The sequence below is a fragment of the Parasteatoda tepidariorum genome, chromosome 8 (assembly GCF_982258835.1).
Source record: "Parasteatoda tepidariorum strain Cologne lab strain chromosome 8, Ptep-v5.0, whole genome shotgun sequence".
In the NCBI taxonomy this organism is placed as follows: domain Eukaryota; kingdom Metazoa; phylum Arthropoda; class Arachnida; order Araneae; family Theridiidae; genus Parasteatoda; species Parasteatoda tepidariorum.
The window spans coordinates 41370508-41394298 of record NC_141762.1 but is presented as its reverse complement, the minus strand read 5'-3'; the positions used below and the strand labels follow the sequence as shown (position 1 = coordinate 41394298).

Genomic DNA, 23791 nt, shown 5'->3' with positions numbered 1-23791 from the left:
TATTGGCAGGCAAGCAGACGATAGCAAAAAAAAAAAATTTTTTTACTTTGGATTTGCTATTAGAATCTAACTAGATGTTGAGTTATTTGATACAATAGACATTTTTAAACAATTGCTATAATTATTGAGATTTAAATAGTAAGATTTGTGAGATATCGAAAATTATTTATAAACATAAACACAAAACAAAATACATTCATAAACATGGTGACAGTTAAATTTAGTTCAATAATATATTTTTGTTTCATATGTCTATTACACAATAAACAAATTTATAAAGTTTAAAAAAAACTATTAGAAAATAAAAAATTTAATTAAATGTAGCTAATTCTAAAATTGAATAAAAGTAAACAAAATTCTGTTTTTTCAACTTAATAATTTTTTATTTGGCAATAGGCTGCTGAAACAACTAGTACAGCAGAAAATGAGAAAATAAATATTAATTACAGAGAAATAACACCTTGTAAACTTATTGCAATTTTATTAAATTTTATTTTAATTTTTTACGAAGATAGATTTTATTTCAAAATCTGAAACATGAACTCGTTTTTTAAGTTTATTTGATGCGGAGGTGCGAAATGTCTGACATGTAAACTATAGCACGATATGTAAACTAAACTTGAGTTAAATGTCACAATTTTGGTAATGTTTATGCTATCGTGTCTGTACTGAATTTTCTTTTCGAATATATCTTGTGAGTCATGCCAATTACAAGTAAGCTCTTTATAAAGACTTTTGAAACTTTTATTTAATATTTAATTAAATTTTAAACAATTAGGTATAATAAATGCAAAATTTTTCTTGACCACAGGAGTATTCATAGTAGTAGGGGTTATTGATTTCTTACTCAATTTTCTGGAACTTTTTAACTCCTTTTTATGATTTTTATTGATATTATTTATAATTAATCAGAATTTTATATATTCGATACAAAATTAATATTTATTTTAAATTGTGTTTTGAAACTATATACTGCTTTCTTGATTATAACTACCGTACACTAAATATGCAGTATTATTTACTACGACAAATTTTGTCTGTTAAAGAATTAGGAATTATAATTCATGAAAGATTAAATCGCTATTGTCTGAAAGTTTTGTTTGGAAATCATTGGTATAGATAAGTTAATGAAAAAGTTATTGATTTAGAAGAAGAATTCTCAAATATTCATAGAAAACTTCCCACAAATTTCTAATTTATTTTTCTCATTTCGTTTGTCTTATAATACAATTAGGTTTATGATATACCTATTTTTTCGTGTATTTTGCTCAATCTAATTTTAAAAAAATTTCTTAGAACTTGATTTCTTTCAAACTTATGCTAGTTCAGATCATAATAACTTAATCCCTTCACACCCATAAAATATGCCAACAAGTTGTTTGATTTATGATAAAGCAATTTTAATTAAAAATATACACGCATGCATGTTTGAAGAAAGATAACCTAGAACTATATTAATGTCTCAGAGATCACATAATGCAACCTTTACCAGCATGCTATCTAATTTTCTTTCATTTGCTCCTAGATAAACTTCAATTTCATTTAGTATTTTGGCATAATTAGTTGGGGTAATCAGGTAATATTATGAAAGTATCTTTGGAGCATATGATCTGTATTAACTTACTGTTTTGTAACCTTTTTAACATATTATTGTAGAGGGTCAGATGGGATAAAGTGGGTATATGCTAAAGACATCTATTTTCTCCTTTTAATTCAAGATAATGTAATATTTTAAATACATTTACTGGAATTGTGACATGCATTTTTATTTCACTTTTAGGAACTGATAAAAAAAAATTATGTTTTCAAACTATCTTTATGATCATCTTAAAAAGTATTTTAGTTTAAGCTGTTGATAAACTTTCTTCTAATATCATTAAAACTGTCAAAAACTATTAATTTAAGTTCAAACTGGTAAATAGAGATCTAAAGAACAGATCTAGATTGACCTTTAAGTATGAATTTGAAAATTCAATTTACTATGAATTGTTTTCTGAGGGTGGATCTATATAGTTAGGCTTAGCTAAGTTTTGTTTGATAGGGATATTTTTTTATTTCTGTGTTAGCTTTAGTAAGTATCTAATGCTCTATATATGTGAAAAAGTTAATTTACTTGTTTGATTATAGCCCTACATAGCAATTTTAACACTGACAACAAAATTTATTTTAAATTTTATCATTTAAAGAAAAGATTGATTGGAGAATAATATCACCAACATATTAAAAATAGGCAATTAAAAAAACTTAATGATCATATTTAACGATATAGATGAGTTTTTGATTAAGTTTCTGCCTTCATATGGCAGTTTTTCATAGAAAACAAAATGATTTATTTAAGGTAACTAAATTAAATAAAAATGCATGCCTGTTATTATAAAAACACTTTAAATTACTTCTATAGATATTAATTTTTACACCCTTGTTTATATTTCAAGTAAACCGAAAATTATTACACTTTTCTTACTCTTTGATGAAATTGTGTAGAGCTCAGCAAAATATATTGCATCCGAAGCGGAATCTTATTTTGATGGCTATGAGCATTAACTCTTTAATTTGATGATACGAAAAAACTTTCTTTTTCTATAATTTTTTTTTAAATAATCATTATACATTTATTTTAAGAGCATTTTTATTTCTCAAACAATGTTTGCAAATGTTTTTTCACGAAATATATACTAATTTTAGAACTGAACCCACTTTACCACACTCTGGGATAAAGTGGGTATGTCAAAACATTCTTTTGAATGCATTACTTTAAGAAAACAATCGATCAAAATAGATAAGTTATGCCTCATATTTAATCTATATAGATCCAATGTATGTAAAATGCCTCAAAAGTTTTAGTAAAATAAATTTAATGGTTTGGATTTAGAGCCAGCCTTCATTAAAAAAAGTTTGATTTTATACCCATTTTCTGACCCTATGAATTTGTTTTTAACAATATAGTTTATTCATTTGTGTATGGTTACTGTCATGGCCGGATTAACCTATAGGCACACTAGGCACGTGCCTAGGGCCTACGAAATTCAGGGGCCTACGAAAAACTTGGGAGAAAAAAATTTGTTGACAAAAATAATTTAGCTTTAAAAACAACAAGTGTATTTTGCACAAAATTATGAAGATACAAATAAAAATATAATATTTTTCGGTAATAAATTATTTTGCAGAATCTTATGATCTAATATATTACTTTTTTGCGATTTTTAGATTCAACGAAATCTTGTATTATGCTGTCGAATTCCAAACTACGCAAAATATCGTATTCAATAGACATAAGTGCGAGCGATACCAAACGATCTTGATTCATTGTTGAACGCAAATAATTGTTATCAATTTTATCCTAGAGAAAGATCTTTCTCCTTCTGCATTTGATCCAAGACTCGACAAATATATTCTTAATGCAATATGAACGTTAGGAAAAGTATTCACTAGTTTATCTTTAACATAGTTATCGATCGAACTAATCATAATGGTATTATCGATATCGGCAGTATGTCGGTATTGCAGATAAAGTTCGATAAACAAATTTGCAAATTAAAATCCATATTAATAAAAATTCAAAAAAAATATGGAAGATAATTTTAGCATATATTTTGAAAAGAGGGGATGGTGGGAAGGAGGGGAGGGCCCAAAAACGGGTATGCCTAGGGCCCACGAAAGGTATAATCCGGCTCTGTGCCTAGGGCCTACGAAAGGTATAATCCGGCTCTGGTTACTGTCTTATATTTATTTATATGCATATTATTATAAGAGAAATAAGATTAAATAGCTCCCAAATCTGCATAAAACATTCGTGGTTATATGTGAGGTACATTTTGCATTTCATTTAAAAATTCATGTTTTTGTTCCTTCATTTTATTTTACTTTTTTTTTTTTTTTTAGCATGCCTTTGATAATTAATGGAATACTTTTAGAAGAATTGCCTCCAGATACAAGATCCTTATTCGAATCTTATCCTCACTTGAAAGTAAATACTATAATTATAGATAAATATAAGCAAGATTATTTTTGATTAGTTTTTAATTAATAATTTATTTTAGGATGTTGCTGCAGCACTTATTGCTCAAGTTCCTAAAGTTATTGGACCTGTCGGCTTGTTATATGTTCATCAAAGAGAATATGCAGTCACATCATCTCATGATAGTAAGTTTGGTAATTTTGCATTTAAATTTTAAGAAATGATTTCACCTATAATGTACACAAACGCCATTCGTGGATAAAAGAAATTTGTATCACTTATTATAAAGAAAAACTCAAGATTTCCTTATTTTATTCAGTCACCATTTCTTTACATTGCAAAAATATTTTTATTAACAAAAAACGGGAGAAATTGCCCTATTTTACCCTGCAGTAAATTTTTTTCAAAGTAAAGACTTTTTTAGTATTACTCATTTTTAAAAAAAATTGCAATATTTCCCAATCATAACCCAGATATCACTCTTGCAGAGATTGATGTGAGGATTTTCTTTCTCTGTTTTGCTTTTTTCTCGCAATGACATCATTGCATGACTTTCAGGTATACTGGTATGTATGATAATCAATGTAGAGTTTTTTTAAAAAAATGAAACCATTTTTCAAAAAATCGGCAATTTTCAAACAAATTTCGAATAAATGCTAACAAATATTATGATATTCAAGAGTTCGTCATAATTACTTGCAGGAAGTTTCTTAATTGATATTTTGTGTTTGCAGAAAGTTTTTTTATATTTTCTAAGTCTGTGCATGTTCAAGAGAGATGTTACTCTCCATTAACATGATATCTGACATTTGGTGTATGACATCTTAAAAGCCATTTTTCCTCTTATTTTCTCTATTTTTTTATATGATTTTTATTTATTATTACAAATTAATTAATAAAGCTTTGAAACTAATGCCATTCTTTCATTATAAAGCAAACCTCTAAATGTAACATTTTTATGAAAAATATATTGAGAAAACTATATGTTACTAAACAGTTTTGTAATTATTAAATGGTAAAAAAAAATTTGTTTTTATAATCTCTTTTTCCAGAAAAATAGGCAGTTAAAATAATGAATACAAACTTTTTATTGGGAATTAACTTAATCAAATATTACTAAACAATCTGTTTGAAAAATTTAATTTACTTTATGGTAACCAAAAGTTCAATAGGAATCATACAAACAAAATTAAGTTACAATGATAGTTTTGAGCAAAATGAAGTTGAAATTTTTTCCCAATAGGCTCTAAAAGTAAATCTATGTTAATGCAATAAAATCTTCGAATTGAATAATTTTACAATTCATTAAGAAATGAAAATATAGCATAGCAATCCCAACTCCAAAAAAAATTTACATTGCTGCTGACGAAGGCAGGATTGTTGTGGTGAGGCCTTCATGTTTAACCAACTGGGTTTGTTATAAGGAACTTGCTATGGAGGATTGTTTACCCATTTGTAAATTGAAGTTAAATAACACATGTTTAAAAATTCTTTGTTGGATTTTTTAATGCTTTTATTAAATCTTAATTTTACTTTATTTACAGAAAATATTACTGTAGTTGGTACAGATGATACAACAACATGCAGCATGGTGGTTTTGAAGCATACTGGTATATTTTTAGCTTTTCTTTTCTTCCCCAATGTTTCAGTTTTTTTTTTATATGTATATATAAATAAAGGAAATTTAATTTCATAATTTTATTATTAATTCAATTATTTTATGTTTGCTGTATAATTATTTTACGCGACTGTCTAAAGTGTACAGTTTTCAGAAAGACAACTTATGATTTGATGTTAAGATTCTCAGTTAAAAGTTCTTTGGTAAAATCATCAAACTTAAGTCTTTTGTATAAAAATTGGTCAGATATAAAAATTCTATATTTTCATAACATTTCAGTTTTATTTTTTTCAAAAAAATAAATCTAATAGTTCTGGGGATTTGAAATGCAAATTCTATTACTAGTTTCATTTTTAATTTCAGAGAACTACATGTAAAAACAAAAATTTGTGCATAGTATGACTAAAATGAATTTTTAAAAAAAATTTTGTTAATGAAGAAGAAATTCTTCAGGTATTCAAAGTTAATATAATAATGTAAGCTGACAAACAACAATGTGCTTTTCCTACATTACCTATTAAGATTAAAGTTAAAAAGTTTAGTTCCATTTTATTATACGAAACTTATTTCTTCAAAGGAAAAACTAGAAGAAATTAGAAATACAATTTTTTAATGATAAGCAACAAATAAAATTTAATGTAATGCCAAAATTGTTTCTATTTACTTTTTAAAAAGAAATATTTTCATGTTGTTTTACCTGCATAGGGATTTTTAATCTCTGTAATGTATTAAAATAATTTGTATTTAAAATAGATTTATGTTGTCCTTATTTTTCTAAATAAATCAATACACCTACATAGCTACCTAAGTCTTTTGGTTTTTCGAATTTTCATTTTCAAAGTGGTAGCAAAACTCACTCCATTAAACTTTCTGAATTATAATTATAACACATATATAAAAACATAATAGTCTTTATGATAGCGAATTTCAACCTGCTCAAAGTATAAACTTATTTTTGAGTGAGATTGTTTTTCAGTGATTGCTTATGGTGCTTTTCAGTGATTGCTTCAGGTATCTGCTTATATAAATTATGTACAATTGTTTTTAGTTTACTGCACATTCTGTTTTGTTTTTTTTTTAAACTAATACATATTTAGAAATTACACACACATAAAACGTTATTACTGTAATAGTTTTCTTTTCCAAAATATTAATGAGAAAGAAAAAAAAGAAGTGATTATAATGGAGAAAAAAAAAATTTGAAATTGAAATTTCTATTCTTAGGATTATTTCTTAAACTGAATTTTTTCATAAATATGTATGAAAAAAATTGTATTGAAATGTTTATTTAATTTTTTTATCATTTAATTATTTAAAAATGTTATCTGTGACAGCTTGAAAATTAATATTTAACTATTGTTAAATATTTTTTATATTAATATGTTTCCACTTTAGAAAAATCTAGATATCTTAGATTTAAAAAGAAAATGTGGCCCCATGTTTGAAAATATTTTAATTGCTCAGAATTTAATAAAATTTTTACAAAAAATGTAATTTAGTTTTGAGGATTAGATTTATTTTTTGAAATTTTTAACTGTGCAGTTAGCTCTTTAATCCTTCTCTTTCCCATTTTTATTTATTCCTTCAATAACTAGAAGGTAAATTGTTTTTTCCTCTAATGTAAGATGTGCTAATTGTTTGCCGAAAGTGGTTTTGTGTGAAGTAGTGAGATTTTTGAAGTTATAAAAATTCTAAAATCAGTCCCAGCAGGTAACTGAGGATGGTTAGTATTATAGAGATAAAAGCTGTTGTAAATAATGGGGAGGGGGGTATTAACAAGTAAGATTCTAAAAGATTTTTTTATGTTTTAATATTTAATGATTTTAAAGCAAATCAGGGTTCCCACGGTCCTTAAAAGTCCTTAAAAACTGCTTAGCTTTTATTTTAAAAATTAAGGGCCCTTAAAAGTACTTAATTTTGATTGTTCTTAAAAGTCCTTAATTTCTAGTATCACTAGTTGGTTGGAACAATTTTTTTATCTTAGGAAAATATCCACAATTAAAAAGTACGTCTTTCGCCAAGAATGAGACCCTGCATCGAGGGTAGAACATTTTGAATGCGTGTGAGTGTAGGGGTTACAAGCAAGTGAAAAAAAACACGCCCTTATTGTTTATTTTATTTTATTAATTTTTTTCATTAAAATATTCTTTCTTTCTGGATCGTTCTGAAGGAAAAAAATTTAGTGTGGGGAGAAGGGAGCGTGATACTGCAGGTGGGTAGTGGTCTTGACTTATTTTTAGACAGTAGACCTTCTACATCAGTGTTTCCCAAACTTATTACTTTTGCGTACCCTTTCTAAATTTTTCGTAGTGCTGTGTACCACTAATAAAAAAAGCTTTTTTCTATAAAAAAAAATGGCACAAAAGTTAAAAATCACAACTAGCTGTTGACACTACTAATTATTAACAGTTAACTCTGCAAAACATAGCCAATCGAAAAATACGTAATAGTAAATTTTTATGACTTGCTTTGTAAATAAAATTTTATGAAATTTCTGTTTGTTGTAAGATATTTCGTATAAGAACACGTACCCCCACTAAACTGTTCCTGTAACCCTTCGGGTACGCGTACCACACTTTGGGATATACTGTTCTACATCCATAGGATTCAAGAAATTCAATTCTTCTTATAGCACACATGGTAGCTTTGATGCTTCATTCAAATGTGAAATTGTTAAAAATGCCAGGAAAGTGTGCTTTTAATAATTTATGGACACTTGATGAAAAATATAAGGAATGGCTAACAGCATCTAGTGATCGTCACAAATCAAAGTGGATTTTTTCATTGTATCATATTTTCTTCTGAAATTGAATTTTATAAATGACTCAATTTTTTAATATTAGGGACATGACGAATATTCGGCGAAGTATAATTTTAATCAGGAAGTCATTTTATCATCGACACTTTTTGTTTTAAAAAGATTGAAATGTTTGTTTCCTTTTTTCACTTATGTTATTTTTTAAAAAAAAAAAAAAAATTTATACCGCGGCATTTTAACAGCGTTTCTGATAGATTTTATCTCCACTTTTTCTTTTAAAGTTATACAGATAATTAGATTACCAGTGATAAAGAAAATTGATTTTCTACGTTGCAAGTTTTGTTTTAAGAATTTAGGAAAATTTTCTGTTTCTCTTTTGCTTTTTTGATTAACTGTGTTTTGTTTTTTTTATTTATTTTGATAGCATGTTTTAAAGAGCTTCTTTTTCGTCATTTTTTCTAAAAATCCGGCGATGGGAAACGCTTAAAGTGTAATTTTCAACGTTAAATTTTTCTTATAGGAATTGAGTGTTTTTTTTTTATTATTTCTGTTTGGCTTTCCCATTTAAAAAAAAAAACTCCTGTTTTTGTTATGATGCGGCAATTTTAACGAGCACTACTCTTAGACATTTTTAAATCGATGTATCGCGAATTATCGACTTAACGCACATATCGGCAGTTCGATATAATTACTTTTATTTTAGGCGATGCATCAGGAATCTGATTTAAAGCGACGCTCGTGGTTTAACGTGCGAGGATTTTTGCCTATGCTAACGCTATCACAGCGCTGACGAAGACTATTTTGATTTCGTCTAGCTGCGAAGATGTTTATTACATTTTTAGCTACGAAAATGTTTGTTTCGTTATTTATATTGTATAACGAAGAGAGAGGGTCAGCATATGCGATGCATAGTTTCTTTATGCGCCATTTTTGACCTTGGGATTTTACGTTTCTTGAAGATTATTTTCAGCGGGACTTATTTTGCGATCGCTGTGCGTTTTATTTCGACGGGATATAACGTTTCATGTAAATTATTTTCATTGAAATTTTTTCTGCTTAGCGACCATTGCGCATTATTTCATCACTTTTTTTTTTCTGTCTGGATTTAACGTTGTCAATTATTTTCAGCAGACCTACTGTTACTTGGTGATCGTTGCGCAATCGCTGTTATCTTAAATTTTCGTTCTGAACTTAATATATTAATGAAAAGTAATCATGAATTAAAAAAGATTCGTTATTGATTTTTTTGAAAGTGATACAATTTAATATTTTATATATTTTGCGTTTAAGTAATTTATACTTTGTCATGAAAAGTTAGTTTTTTTTATTAGTTTTTAAACCAATAAATCTTCAGTCGATTTAATTTTGAAAATATTAAAGCAAAGCCTACATTTAATTAATTTGCTTTTATTTTTGAGGAAATTGAAATTTTTCTTTTATTTGAGTTTGTGTTTTTTTTTTTTTTTAATTTGGCTGTTAGTTAAAATGACTGGATCTTTTAAAATTAAATGGAAAGTTAGGCAATGTCTAACGCTTTTCAATAATTTAACAATAGTGCTCTTAAATATAGAATATTTTTTTTATTTTTTTCAAAAATTCCTTCTATACGTGTTCGTTTAATAATTTGTTAGATAGTCAGTATTATTTTTAAACATTTAAATCTTTAGTCTATTTCATTTTCAAAAAGGAAAATAATAATAAATAAATAAATAAAAACTTGCATTTATTTTTTCATTAAAACCATTTCACCATTAGTCAATACAACTTTATTATTTTAAATAAGTAACAAAAGCCTAATGATGTTTCAAAAGCACATTTTTTTTTTCAACAAATAATTTAAAAAATGTTTTATTTAAGTGGACATTTCTTTTTTTTTTTATTATCTTGTAATGTATGTAAAATATTTTGTAACAGTTTTATTATTATTTTAAAAAAATCTAAGTCATTTTTAATTTTAAAAAAATTAAAATAAAGCTTGTGTTTGTTTTTACTTTAAGACAGTCTTAAGTCAATCCATTTTTATTTTAATTGAAGAAATTAAGCAGTGCTATTGATGTTATAGAAGCAATTTTTTTTTTAGAATTAACATTTTCTGTTGTTATAGATTTATTTCTTTTATTTATTTTTGATTGATTTAAAGATTTCTGATTGATAAATTTAAAACATGTTAAATCGCGATACATCGCAATGTCTGACTGACGATCTATCACGATGTAAAATTTATTACAACTCCCAGGCCTATTTTTACATAAAGAATAATAATTCTTGAGGATTTTTTTTAAAATGTTGTTTGATCATTGGGTACACGGCCGATTTATTTGGCCGGATATTTGACTATTCGACCAAATCACTATTCATTATTCCCTATTTTATAATAATAGTAATATATATAACCCATATTTGCATCCAATTTTCATTACCTTTCATTACATTTATTTGACAAATTATTTTTTATAATTTCAGACAATACTTTAATTATTACGAAGAAAATTTTTGTATCGTCGATTATTTTAGTTTCTTTAATATCTATACAAGACACAATACTTTTTAATTGAATAAATTCTAATTCCTTAGAGGTGCAGTATTGCTTATCAGTGCAAGCATAAAATTTTTTATAACTAAAAGCAGACTATTTCATCAAGATTTTTATCTCCTTTTATAAATGATGTTTCTGATTCCACTACATTTTGTTGTTTTTTTCCCTTCATTCACAATAAATATTGTACTTAATGAATTATTCATTTCATTTTCAGTTGTTAGATATGGAATTTTTTCATTTTTATTTCAATTAATCATTACATCCTGCCTTGTCCTGTGTTTCAATATTTATGTTAGCAGTTATTTTAACTATCATTTCTGTTTCTCAGTTCTTAATTTTAATTAATAAGTTTTCCTTGTATAGTCCGTTCAACGAGAACTGAGAGTGAAAGTAAACAAAAGGGTTGCTGTTTGATCGCCAACGTTTGCCACTTTAACGACGGTTTCTTCGCTCAATGGGCGATTTCATTTGAATCGACAGAGCTTTCGCTTTTATAGAAAAACGAAAACGATATTTGGTTTTTGATACCTTAAAATTAAATAAGAAAGTGCAGAATTAAAATATTTTCATGAAAATACGTTTCTAAGTGTTTCAGTAAACACATAATTTTATTTTAAGAATAGTTTTAATATATATTTATATTTCTTTAAGTTTTGATTAAATTAGTTTTAATATATTTTGTATAAATATCTATGAAAAACATAACTTTTATAATTCCATCGTAAAAGTCGTATAGAATTGAAAGTTATGTTAAAAAAAACTCTTTTATTTTCATAATTAAAATTTTTTTAAAAATTTATTAGAAGTTAAATAATATTTAAAATAGTTTTATGTTTCACCGATTGATTTAAAAATATATTAGAAGGAACTGCATTTATTTGTATTTTTAAATTGTTAATTATCTTTATTTTTCTAAGGGAAGTATTACGAAAATAATTACACTAAAAGAAACTTGGAACTTTTTTATATGTCTCACAAAATCTTTTGTTAAGAAAAATATACCCACTTAACCTATAAAAAAAAGCAGTTTGTAAACCTTGAATTCAATAGGTTTTTGAAAAAATAGAATCAAGTGTCAAAATTATTTAATTTTACGTAGCATTTGAATTTCTGTACTTAATTAACAACTGTACCGATAACGAAAATAATTATATTAAACTACTCAGAAAAGAACAAAATTTTAAGAATTACTGTATTAAGGATCAATTAATCATGGATAATAAGGAATAATTATATCATTAAAAAGTAAAAATGAATCCTCCTCGTTTGAATTGATATTTATTTTGAATGCACTTCCGTTTTGTAAATGTTCAATATTATTTCTTTCTCAGCTTTACTTATGTAAGATTTCTTCTGTCGTTTTTAAGGAGGACTTAAATCCATCGCTTTATTTTCCATATTACTCATGAAACACTTACAAAAAGACACCACGGCGAAACAAACAACCCTCTAAAAATAAGGGTTTTTGCTTGTCTGATAGGCGCTATTTGTCATCATTCCGGCGCCAAGTAGACAGCTGTATTGCGCCAAATAGCACGCCGCTTTGTTTACTTTCGCTATCAGTTCTCGTTGAACAGACTATAGTTTATTTCTTTCTTATTTCCTGATTGTTAGGTACTAAATATACATTCTGATTTTAATCATTAAATTTTTTATATTTTGTGATTTTAATAAATCTTTAGCTTATTATAATTAGGCTTTACTTAGTTTCAAATAATTGTCTTAACCTCAATAAACTTATATTTGTTAGTTTCTTTTTGTCTTGGTTTAGTATTAGTCACTCAAAATAATATTTTTATTAATTTAATGAATTTACCATCTTAGTTTATATATTTCTATCTGTTTACACAGTTTTTTTCTATTTTTAAAATAGAAAATCTGTTTAATCTGCATTCTTTGAGTTTTTCTTTTTTTCTTTATATTCTTAAAAGCTTACGTGAGGTGATTAAATGCAATTTAATTTTAATTAAATACAGATTATTTGTATTAAACATTTCTTTATTTAGTTTTTTTTTTTTTTTTAATTTTTTAAAGGATTATTGAGTTGAAGAAAAGCTATTCCATTTTTTAAATCTATTATTATTAATCTATGAGGTTTTATTTGATGATAAATAATCATTATGCCATTTTTAAGATCCTTAATTTCTAGAAAAAAAAGTCCTTAATTTTTTTGATAAAAGTCCTTAAAAGTGCTTAATTTTTGCTTTGATAAAAGAGTGGGAACCCTGACAAATGATATTTCTACATTCAATAGACTTTGTACTTAAAGTATCAGAATTCAGTTTTTTATTAATTTTATTTATTTTTTATGCTTTTTAAGGCTCTGGTATCTCTTGTCTTGCTCACTTTGATGGATCTGGTCTGGAACAAGGTGTTATAAATATTGTCAGACATGCACAAGACCTTTCAATGAATGTATTAGAAGGAAGGTACAGCTTATTTACGTTTTGATACTTATTAGGAAATTTCACTGGTGTATGTTTCATGTCCTCTGAAAGCATTTAAAATGTTATATCTGTAATTATATTTTTAATAATTACAATTGATATTTTAAAATCATTTATTGAAGTTCTCAGACATTAGATGATGGAATTTCTCTTGTACATTCACCTTTAACGCATTTAATTCTTAACTTGAAAAATAGCCATTTTTAACCCTCTAATAATACTGAGAATATCAAACCATCTTTTACCTGCATGCTATCCTACATAAAAAAAAAATTCAATATTTCTCTTGCTATTACATTATACAGAAAAACTGATAAAGTTGAACATGTAATCTAATGTTTCTTAAGACAGATAATTATTTTAATTGGTTAGGATTTACTTGTACATCAATCCATCTAAAATTCTGTGTAAGCATTTAATATTAAGGATAGTAAAAATAAATTTCTAATTTAAATTTTTTTCTGTGCCTTAACAATCCTGACTTGTAGTCCTGTATGTATTCCACTAAATAATATTGACCTGATAATCAGTTACTAAATATTTGTATAAATTATTTACCTGATTTTAAATTTCCTCAGTTGTTAAGAGTCTTTATTACTCGAAAACTTAACTTTGTCAAATCTGCTTTAAAAATTTTATCAGCTATCAAACTATATATGTTGAACCTAAATAAGATGGAAACAGTTATTTGATCTTGGAAAACTGAAATATTCATTGATTTTAAATACTTACCTTTTCTGCATTGTGCAATTTAGCTATCAATTCCAATTTATAACAATACAATTATGACAAAAATTTGTGACATGGACCTCCTTAAATTTCTTTTGTAATTCTGTTGTAATCTAAAAACAAATTATGCTTATTGTGCTGCGAGGAAAACGATATGTGATAGTCGTGTCTGTAGCATAAAATTCTATGAAATTGTAAGACCTAAACTTAGGTTTCTCTATCCCTCTTTGTTAAAAGTTCTAATCAAAATGCTTATTTGTGTTTTTTTAGACTGGAACTTCATATGATTGGTGGTTTCTTAGATCCGAGGCATTACTCTGAAGAACTTGCTGTTCAATTATTATGTAAGTTTTATTTTAAATCTACCTAGAACAGATGCTTCTATATTTTTAAAAAAATACTAATTTTAATTATTATTATTATTAGATGCCTTTCACAAACAACCAGTAAATATTCACCTTGTCACAGCTTGTATTTGTGGTAAGTTCCTTTCTTAAAAGTATGCTCCCTGTAGCAAAAAATGTTGTAATGTATGTACCAGCTCTGTAACAATTGTACCTAAGCAGTTTCTAGCTTGTTGAATATGAGAATAATAATGGGAAAAGTTTAAAAGTTTCAGTTTAACTTCAATATAGATATCTGAAGTTAGACTTCTCAAAAGATATCTTTAGCAGTTATTTTGAATTTATTTCGTTTTTTTTTTTTTTTTTTTTTTTTTTAATGTTACTATTAACTGGATTTTAGTTTAGATTTTTTATCACAATTAAAGTGACGGTTGCCTAACAACTTGCAATGTAAAAGGATATTGATTGAATATGGTAAAGTTAGATAAGGATTTAACGTTGAATATATTTTATTGGCTTTAAATCTGACTGTTGGTCTAAAATATCTAAAATCAGTTAAATCTTTGTATAAAAATTGTTACATCACCAATTTTTTGCCTTTCTATAAGTGAAACAATTCTTCAGTTGGTTTCATCCATCAACTGATTGCTTACAAATACTTAGGCGGGAGTTACGTGATAAAAAGTTATTTTAAATAGATGACTTGGAGATGTTCTAGGTTTTTTCCTTTAATTACAAGTTAAACCTAACCACAAATAAGGGGCTGAAACCAATGATAAAGTGATTTAAATCTGAAATAGTAGAAAAAATGCAACTGTTTATGTAATGTTTAATTTATAAATGTTATGTTATGTATTCGTTAAGGTTGTGTATTTGTTAATGTTTAGATTAATGTATAAATATTTAATTTTAAAATTTCTTTCTTTTCAGAACTTAATAATTCTTTACGTGGAAATATTAACTGGCCTGTGATTTATGGAATAGGTAAGACATGATTTTAAATATCAGTTACTATATATAGATAACACTTTCTATCATTTCTTATCTTGGTACATCTATTATCTTGTCACTCATACTTTTCATGTTTGACAGTTTTATTCTCTTTGTAAAATGTTTATCCACTTCAATGCCTTTTAATTATAAACAGTTCATATTCCCACCTTCTGTACTTAGCGGTTCATAACTTATTTTTTGTAATATAAATTATACTTGCATATCTATATTTACATTAATGTTTGTTTTTTTTTATAATTTTTTGTTTTTTTGTGCTTCTTTTTAGAATATAGCTGCATTTTGTCAAAATTAGCCCAATATTTATTGACTGTTATTAAATGACTATATTCTTTTTCTTTTTTGCTCTCACAATATAGCAATCTTACATTTTAATGCCCATTTCTGTTTGAACAACTGGGTTTCTTATAATGAGTGTTGATTGTATATTCTTTTAATCAATGTGTTGTAATATTTAAAAAAAATCTAATTTTTTTTGCTGTCTTTTGATTTATTTGCAATTTTATTAAATGGGAATTAAAATAGTGTTAAAAATTCCTATTTTACTCATTATAGCACTGCTGATCTTATTATCCTAAAACAAAATAGCTTAATCTCTTTTCCATAAATATTTTAAATGAGGATATGAACTGGCTTTTTTTCTTTAAAATGCATATAAAAGTATATTTTAAGCAAAACATATAACAAGTCTCAAAACTGTAGAGATATAAAATCTATGTTTTATATAGTATTTGTATTATAATTTATTTTAATACTATAGGTTTAAATACGAAAAGTGGTGAAATATTCCCTGCAACATTTCCTGATAAAGGTCCAGATTTAGCTCTTCGTTCTGCCAGATATTTTACAGGGTGTTATGATGTATGTGAAAAGTTTTTGCTGCATTTTGTTTTTATACCATTACTATGCATTTGTAAAATAGTGTTTATGCTCTAGATATATGACTGTAATAAGCTTTATTTTTAAAAAAAAGTGCATTCTAGGTTCTTTGATTTCACTAATTGTTACACTGTATATTTAAAAGTTTAGAATTTTATTTTGGATTTATTAAAATGTATTTTGTAAAAATAATTCATGTATTTTAGATGCTTGATATATATGACTGCCATTTGGGCATGTTGAGAATTGGACCTTACAATTATGAACCTTTAAGAGGTGTTGACTTGTGGCTTGCACAGAGTGATGATTTTATATTAAGGGTTTGTATAAAATTATTATAATATAAAATAAAAAAAATTTCTTTATCTCTCTTGCATTATATATAGTATATGCATTATAACCCCAAAATTTCAACTACCTCAAAAGGAGTGCATATTTTATAATCTACTTCCTTTTGTATAATCAATTTGAATTTTTCTAACCTGTTTCTAAACTAAATTCTAATTTAGATTAGCCAAACTAATAGTATGTTGGTTGTAATGATGTGATAAAAATAAATTTCATCAATGTTAAGCACAATTCTACTTGCTAAAAAAAAATTTTAAGAATCATTAGATTGGGGATTTGTAAAATTTTGATGAAATTCTCCTGAATGTGGAGAATAAGTGCTTCACTTTTTATTTTATTTTGGTAATTTCAGGTGATTGATATGCTATAACTCAATTTGTTTATCATTTTTGTAATTGGTATAACCAAACTTTCAGTTGATAATTTTCTTAAAGACTTGTCTGTTATTAGTAAACTGGCAAACAACGATATTGCCTGTAATATTGATTGTGTATATACTGCCGTGCAATTGAAAAATCACTATTAGCGACAAAAAAATACAAAATTAAGATTTTTATATATTTGTAATTGGTAAAACCATACTTTTAGATAATTTTCTTAGAGACTTGCCTGTTAGCAGTAAACTGGCACACAGCAACATTGGCTGTGATATTGATTGCGTGTATACTGCTGTACAATTAAAAAATCACTTTAAGCGACAAAAATTGAGATTTTTATGTATTTGGCATCTTTATAAGATTAGCTACATAATGCAAAAAAAAAATCAAAAAGCTTTAATTGTGTTTGTGCAAAATGGGTTATAATAAAGGAACAGTTTTAACTCATTAATAAAACCTTGTTCACAAACCATATGCTGTACATCCTTTGTAAATAAACATATTCCATCAACAGTTATAATTATAACTTTAAAATCAGCATATTTTAAAGTTTTTTAAACTGTTATAATTACATAACAGTCGCTTTATTCAAACTAAATGTGTAGTGCTACTTTTTTCAATCCACTCTTTAAAAGCACCTGAAAGTCCCAGCTGAGTTAGTATGAGACAATGCTGCCAAACATAAAAGTATGACTGTATAATAGTTGCACTGTTAGTCAGTACAATTTCTTCCCTTTTATTTTACACTTTAAATGAAGTTTTTAATTTTATTCCATTGTGTGAGGTTAATCAGTGGGGGTGGGCTGCAGAATGGCAAGTCAAATTGATGGTGCTCAAGTCAGCAGTATCAATATGAACTCATCAATCTGTGAGTTTACTGAACATGCTGTCTTTTGCAAGTGGCATATAAATAAAACAAAGCTAAATTTAATTTTTTTCACAAAGTTAGTCTATGATTTTATAATTTCTCAATTACCATAAATGTAATAGTAACTGAAAATAACTAAGAATTTATAATGTGATTTTTACCTATGTCATTGTGTTAAAAAGTTCTTATTCTGTTGTACCTTAAGTTAGCATTAAAATTTGCAAATATTTATTGGTTTATAAATATTTATTTGAAAGCATTATTTATCATTGTTTATATCTATCATAATTAGTGTAGATCAACGATCAAATTAACAAGATGCTTATAATTATATTTTTTAGCACTTGTCTACGTCTCCAGAAGTAGAACCTCCCAGTTTCGTGCCTCAAGTACGGGCCACCTTAAAGTATATTCAACAGAATCCTTTTCCTGGTATCACTGTTTTTCCTGATAATCGTCCACATTTTTATCAAAAAGATGAATCTGGAAATTGGATAAGAGTTTGTTATTGAGTAGTAATTTCTTTTGTATTCATACTACTTGATTTTAAATTATAAAAAAGAGCTTGAATACTGTTTTTAATCTTAAAATTATTGCAGCTAGCCAAACATAAAAGGACTAATGTATAATAAACTCAATGTATAGTTAAACACATTTTTGTGACTTATATATGATATGCTAAAACTTTTACCAACTTGCAAATTGAAATGAGTACCATTGTTTATTGATTATATCATTTCACATTAATCAAAGCTATTAATTTTGGCCAGTAAATCAATTTCTTTCTTCAAGGAATTGATATTTTTGAACATTGCTTGATTTACTTTTGTTCACCTCCAAGTTTTGATTATCTATTTTTTTTTCTCTTGGAAATTGAAATGAAAAATATTGAAAAACATTTGATGGTTTATTGTGATTTTTAAGATTTTTTAAAACTAAAATTTTAGTTTTTTAACTAGAAAATTTTAAATAGTTAACAGCTTTGGATATTTATTTCATTCCTTATTTATTTTTTTAAACAATCAATTTTCTCCTTTAGGAAAAAAAAAAAATTTATTTTTTGTTTGTAATATGGTTTAGTGAATGATTGTGGTGTGTAATATCTCCTTCTTAAAAACATTTATTAAACTAAAAAATTTTAATGCACCATTTTTTTACTGTCATCGTAAAATGTTATTTCATAATATTGCGTGAAAATAATTTGAACAACATAGAAAATCATCTTGGTTATTTTGTCTTGTTATGGATCAAATGATGTTATTATAATAACTATTTCAAAGTCTCTAGAATCTTAAGAATAATGTTATGTAAAAAAGAAAGTTAGTTTCCTATAAAAAATTATAACTTTCTAATTCAAGGGTAATTATTTTTTCCTATAATTTACGTATTAGACACAACTGTTTTTAAATACAGTTGAAAAGTGTTAATTGTGTGTATTTTTTTTAACATTTAGATCTCAAAAAAAATTACATGATATAGGTCTTGGAGGAAAAACTTGTTGAGATATGTGTGATTAAATTTTTTTTATGTTAAATTAACTCAGTTTTAAATGTTTGTAATAATTAAATAATTGTGTGTACCATTCTTTTTAAAACCATCATTTTAAATTATTAAAATTCAAAAAAATGTAACTTGAATTGCAATTGCTAATTGAATTAAAGCAAAAAAAAAATTCAAAAGCATATTTTAAGCAATTGAGAATTGTCTTTTGAGTAGTCAATGCTCTTGAATTGTTCCCTCATTTTATGCATCAGTGAAAAAATGGCAGTTATGAATATAATAGTTTTTGCTTTTATCTGGATTAATACATTGATTATAAATTGTCTACCTCTTGTAGATATATTTGTTTTCCACTTACTTTTTCCAAGTTTTTTTTACTATTTCTCTTTGTCTAATATTTTATTTATTTTAAAAAAGAATAAACATTAACTTCAAGAATAATGCTGAGTACTGCAAAATTTTTAATAGTGGGTTGTTGATTGACCAAGCTCGGTATGAAGAAGTTAGACTATTCAGTGTTATAGTTACTTGATTACAAAAGAGAAGAGATCAGAATCACAATCCTGCCTATTTATTTTGTTTTACTGCTTTTACTTTGTAAAAAATATGCGTAAAATATTTTTTATGCATTATTTACCTAATATTGTTTGGAAAAAAGGGGGCATGCGTATTTGTATAAATGCCAAATATATTTTTAAACACATTATTTAAAAAATGAAGAAGTTGAATTTGCTTAAATGTCATTTTAAAATAAATCTTACATTGTGCAAATAAATTGGAAAAAGAAACCATCAGTTGCAATTGTTATGAATGCTATATTTTAATGTTATATGAAATTGAACAACTTCAAGCTGTTAAAGTTTAAAATTTTATGTCGGTCTTGTGTAGGTATATACTAAAATAACTGAAATTTTGTGCTGGGTACTGTGAAGTGCTTTACATTTTGTGTGCCATAAATATAGTGTCATTTCGAGTGATACATTTATGTAATTAATGTCAGACTTTAATGTATTTTGTTAGCTTATTTATGTATATTTAAATTTGTTTTTATTTTACATTCATGTTATACCTGATCTGTTATCATAGCTTCAAAAGTGTTGCATTCTGTATTATCGATTGATCAAAACTTGTTGAAGGTCTTTTATTCTGAGGTGTAAGTTTTAAATAGATATTAGCTGTTTTTATTCACTGTATATTGCCGACAAATTCATAGCTTATATATATATATAGCTGGAGGTGTTATAGTTGATCATGAACGGCGATATTAATTACTCTTTCTATTTGTTTAGTTGTAAAGTCATTATTTTATTGAATATTGGTTTTTAAGGCATATTGTAAAAAATTTTGAATGCATTTACAATAGATGGATTCTTCTTATCCCCTTATCAAAATTTTCCCTGTTTCTGACATTTGTCATATACCATTTATTTTTAATAATCTGTTGTGCTTTTATGAATTTTTTTTGCTTATTGATGTTTTTTTTTTTCCCTTTAATGATTTTTTTAAGAAAAATGGTGTTATTACTATTTAAAAATTTAGATAAATACAATTGAACCTTGATATCTTGAACTCTCCAAGAGAAACTAGAAAGTTCAAATTATCAAAATTAAATATTATCAACAATAAAATAAAGAAAAAACAATTTTTTCAAAACTCTTGTTTAATTTTTTAAGTAAACATCGTTCTGATGTAAAATTTTAGTTGGAAAAAAAAGGACTTAATTGTTTATAAGCCATATTTTATCTATTACTCATAGGTCAACAGTTTTAAATATATCCTCTGACATAGTTTACTTGTTCTGCTGAGCTCTTTTAAGATCTCTTTTTCAAACCTCTTCCCAGTACTTTGATAAATTGTTTTTTAACTTCAATAATAAATATATTCAGTGCCTGGAATTATATATTTTGAAAATGGAGGACAATTTGTCGAACACTGAGTTGATACAAAAGTCATGGAAGTATTTTTTTCCCGTTTGAAATATCCAAAAAATCTGATACCAAAGTTTGACTGTATACAGCAAAATTATAAGACTTCGTAATTTTTTTCATTTCCTTTGAAAATTAAGTATCATATTTTCAAGTGTCTAAGTTGACTTTTTCAACCCCTTAATAAAATTGAGTGATATAATTTACATACCTTGCATTACAGAACATCTGGCCATCTAAAATAATTGTAACTAAATAATATACCTAAAAGATGCTGCTGAAAATTTCCATATTGACGTTGATCCTTCAGTTATTAGTCTTTTTAGTTTGTTTTATGCTGAGTATATGAATCTCGATGTAAGATGCTTTTAATCTTTCCAAATACTTATTTCATCATTCTTTATCTAAGGTGATCTTCATCAGTTCAATTCACAAGATGTGCATAAAATACGTTCCCTTTAGTCTGGTTTAACAAAGCTATATTTTGCTAAACCCATTTGTTTTCATTTCAATTCGCTATATTAAGTTGGATTGATCTCTTACTCATCAATGTCACATTCACGTTTACCAAAAAAATTCTCTCACGTTTAATAAACTTGTGTAATTTCAAAAATTTTTATGAATTTTGAGTGTTTATTTTTTTTTTTAAATATCTGATTTTTGCTACACTGCAAAATAATTTTCTCATAAGGCCTGTACCGTTTGCGGCTGCAGAGTTACAATTCATGATATTTATGTTGAACTATTTAATTGAACTATATTCATATTTCTATATATTGGGTTTTCACAGTGTTAGTTTTGTGCAACCCAGCTAAAGCACCCTTTTCCAATCTTTGTTTTTTTACCTTTATTTCACTACATTTCTGCTTATCCACCAGCAATTCAAAATCTTGTCTAACCCTCCTTAATTATGTGGTCAATCTTTTTTTATTTGTATCCTTTATTTTAGGAGCAAATGCATTGGGGTTTTTTTCTTTGGAAGATATTGTATATTTAACTTTACCTATATCTCACTTGTGGGTTGTGTGTTCTGCTTATACTTTGGGCCATAAGCTCTATCTTCTATTCAGTTATGTACATCTTTATGAATAAAATACCAGGAGATTCCACACCGTTGCAATCATCTGGGTACTTTGATGGGCACCCCATCTGCTGCTAAATTGCAACATATTAAATTGAATCACAAATAAGTTCTTGTACTTCCTGTATCTCACTATCAGGTTTGAAGAGTGCTAAATAAGTTAAAAATATTTTATTTCATCAAAAATTAATTTTAGTTTCTTTCCATTCAAAAACTTACTTTAAAACTTTTTTAAAAAAGAAAAATAAGGTTCTATATTTTGTGTTGTAACCAATAAATTTGCATTTGACCATTTAAATTCAATTTTTTTTAAAGAGTGTATTCTTTCTCAGATTTAAATATAAAAATTCAACTAAAATTCAGCAGACTTCCAATACAAAAATGTTTTAATGTCTCAACCTTATTTAATCACTGACCCACCTGAGCATCATCCTTTTATACTCTATTGCCAATCGACCCTTGTTTACTATCAAGAATAAGTACATAAAACAACTTATACACCTGGAAAATATGTTACATAAAACATGACTTTATTAATGAGTATTTTTGAGTGGTAAATTTAGCACTTTATTTTTATACTTTTAAAGACAATAATTTAATTTTCTTTCTTCTCCTTTTTATATTCACGCTTTAAAATGTCTCCAAAATTAAATAGTTTGAAGGAGTGGTGTATTTTTATATAGCTGTTAAATAAAGATGCTTCTCTATTTTAAGGTGGGTAAATAAGATGAATTTGTGATACCATTTTGTAAATATCTCTAATCTGTTTCTCTGCATTTTTTTTTCCTTGTATGTGTTGACTGGCACGGTTGTGTTTGTCATTTTATTAAGCAATTTCAAATGTATACATTTAAGAATGTATTTGTATTTTATGCATTTTTAAATTATTTCCTTTTTTTATTTAATTTAAATGTACTTAATTGGTTTTATAAAAAAAAGTTTACAAGTAATTAATCTTGAAGTTTTAAAATCTTACTGTGTTTATATATTACTTTTTTTTAAACTTAAAACAAAAAAAAATATTTATTTTAGCTTATTAATCTTAATGTAAGTCGAATTATTACTAAATTATATTCTGTATACATAAATCTTTTTACTTGATTCAAATAGTTAACTGCTCATTGTGCAATGATAAAACATTTCTTCTATCTGACTGTGAATCTCTGTACATTTTCATTGATAACTTTTTTCTTTGATCAAGAAATCACTTGTTGATTAGTACACTTTTAAAGTTGATTTTTTTTTTCAAGGACATTTATGTTCTAAAAGTTTTGTAACTATGTTTTTGTTCTTGTATAACCATCATGCCTACAGATTTTATATCTTGGTTATAAAAATAAATATTTTTTGAGTAAACTTTTTCTTGTCATGCTTATTGTCATAAAAAATGATTTAAAACTGAAACTAGT

At 26.0% G+C, this 23791-nt stretch overlaps 1 protein-coding gene across 2 annotated transcripts; it reads left to right on the top strand.

Moving 5' to 3' along the window:
• Positions 1 to 30: 30 nt before the first annotated feature.
• Ntan1 (N-terminal amidohydrolase 1) lies at positions 31 to 22608 on the top strand. Of its 2 annotated transcripts, none has more exons than XM_016075248.4 (11): positions 31 to 714; positions 3883 to 3967; positions 4041 to 4143; positions 5503 to 5568; positions 13194 to 13302; positions 14320 to 14393; positions 14476 to 14529; positions 15324 to 15377; positions 16165 to 16265; positions 16490 to 16603; positions 18218 to 22608. In XM_016075248.4, the coding sequence occupies exons 2-11, from the start codon at positions 3884 to 3886 to the stop codon at positions 18386 to 18388; spliced, it is 930 nt and encodes a 309-aa protein (XP_015930734.2). In that variant the 5' UTR covers positions 31 to 714; position 3883; the 3' UTR covers positions 18389 to 22608. The 2 variants fall into 2 exon arrangements, with proteins under 2 accessions (XP_015930734.2, XP_015930743.2); XM_016075257.4 differs by having other exon boundaries at positions 554 to 694; positions 18218 to 19682.
• The last annotated feature ends 1183 nt before the right edge of the window (positions 22609 to 23791 follow it).

Coding starts and splice junctions, on each gene's coding strand:
- Ntan1 (XM_016075248.4), top strand. CDS start 3,884: ATGCCTTTGATAATTAATGGAATACTTTTAGAAGAATTGCCTCCAGAT. Junction 14,530..15,323: donor TGTCACAGCTTGTATTTGTG/GTAAGTTCCTTT, acceptor CTTTCTTTTCAG/AACTTAATAATTCTTTACGT. Junction 16,604..18,217: donor GTGATGATTTTATATTAAGG/GTTTGTATAAAA, acceptor TATATTTTTTAG/CACTTGTCTACGTCTCCAGA.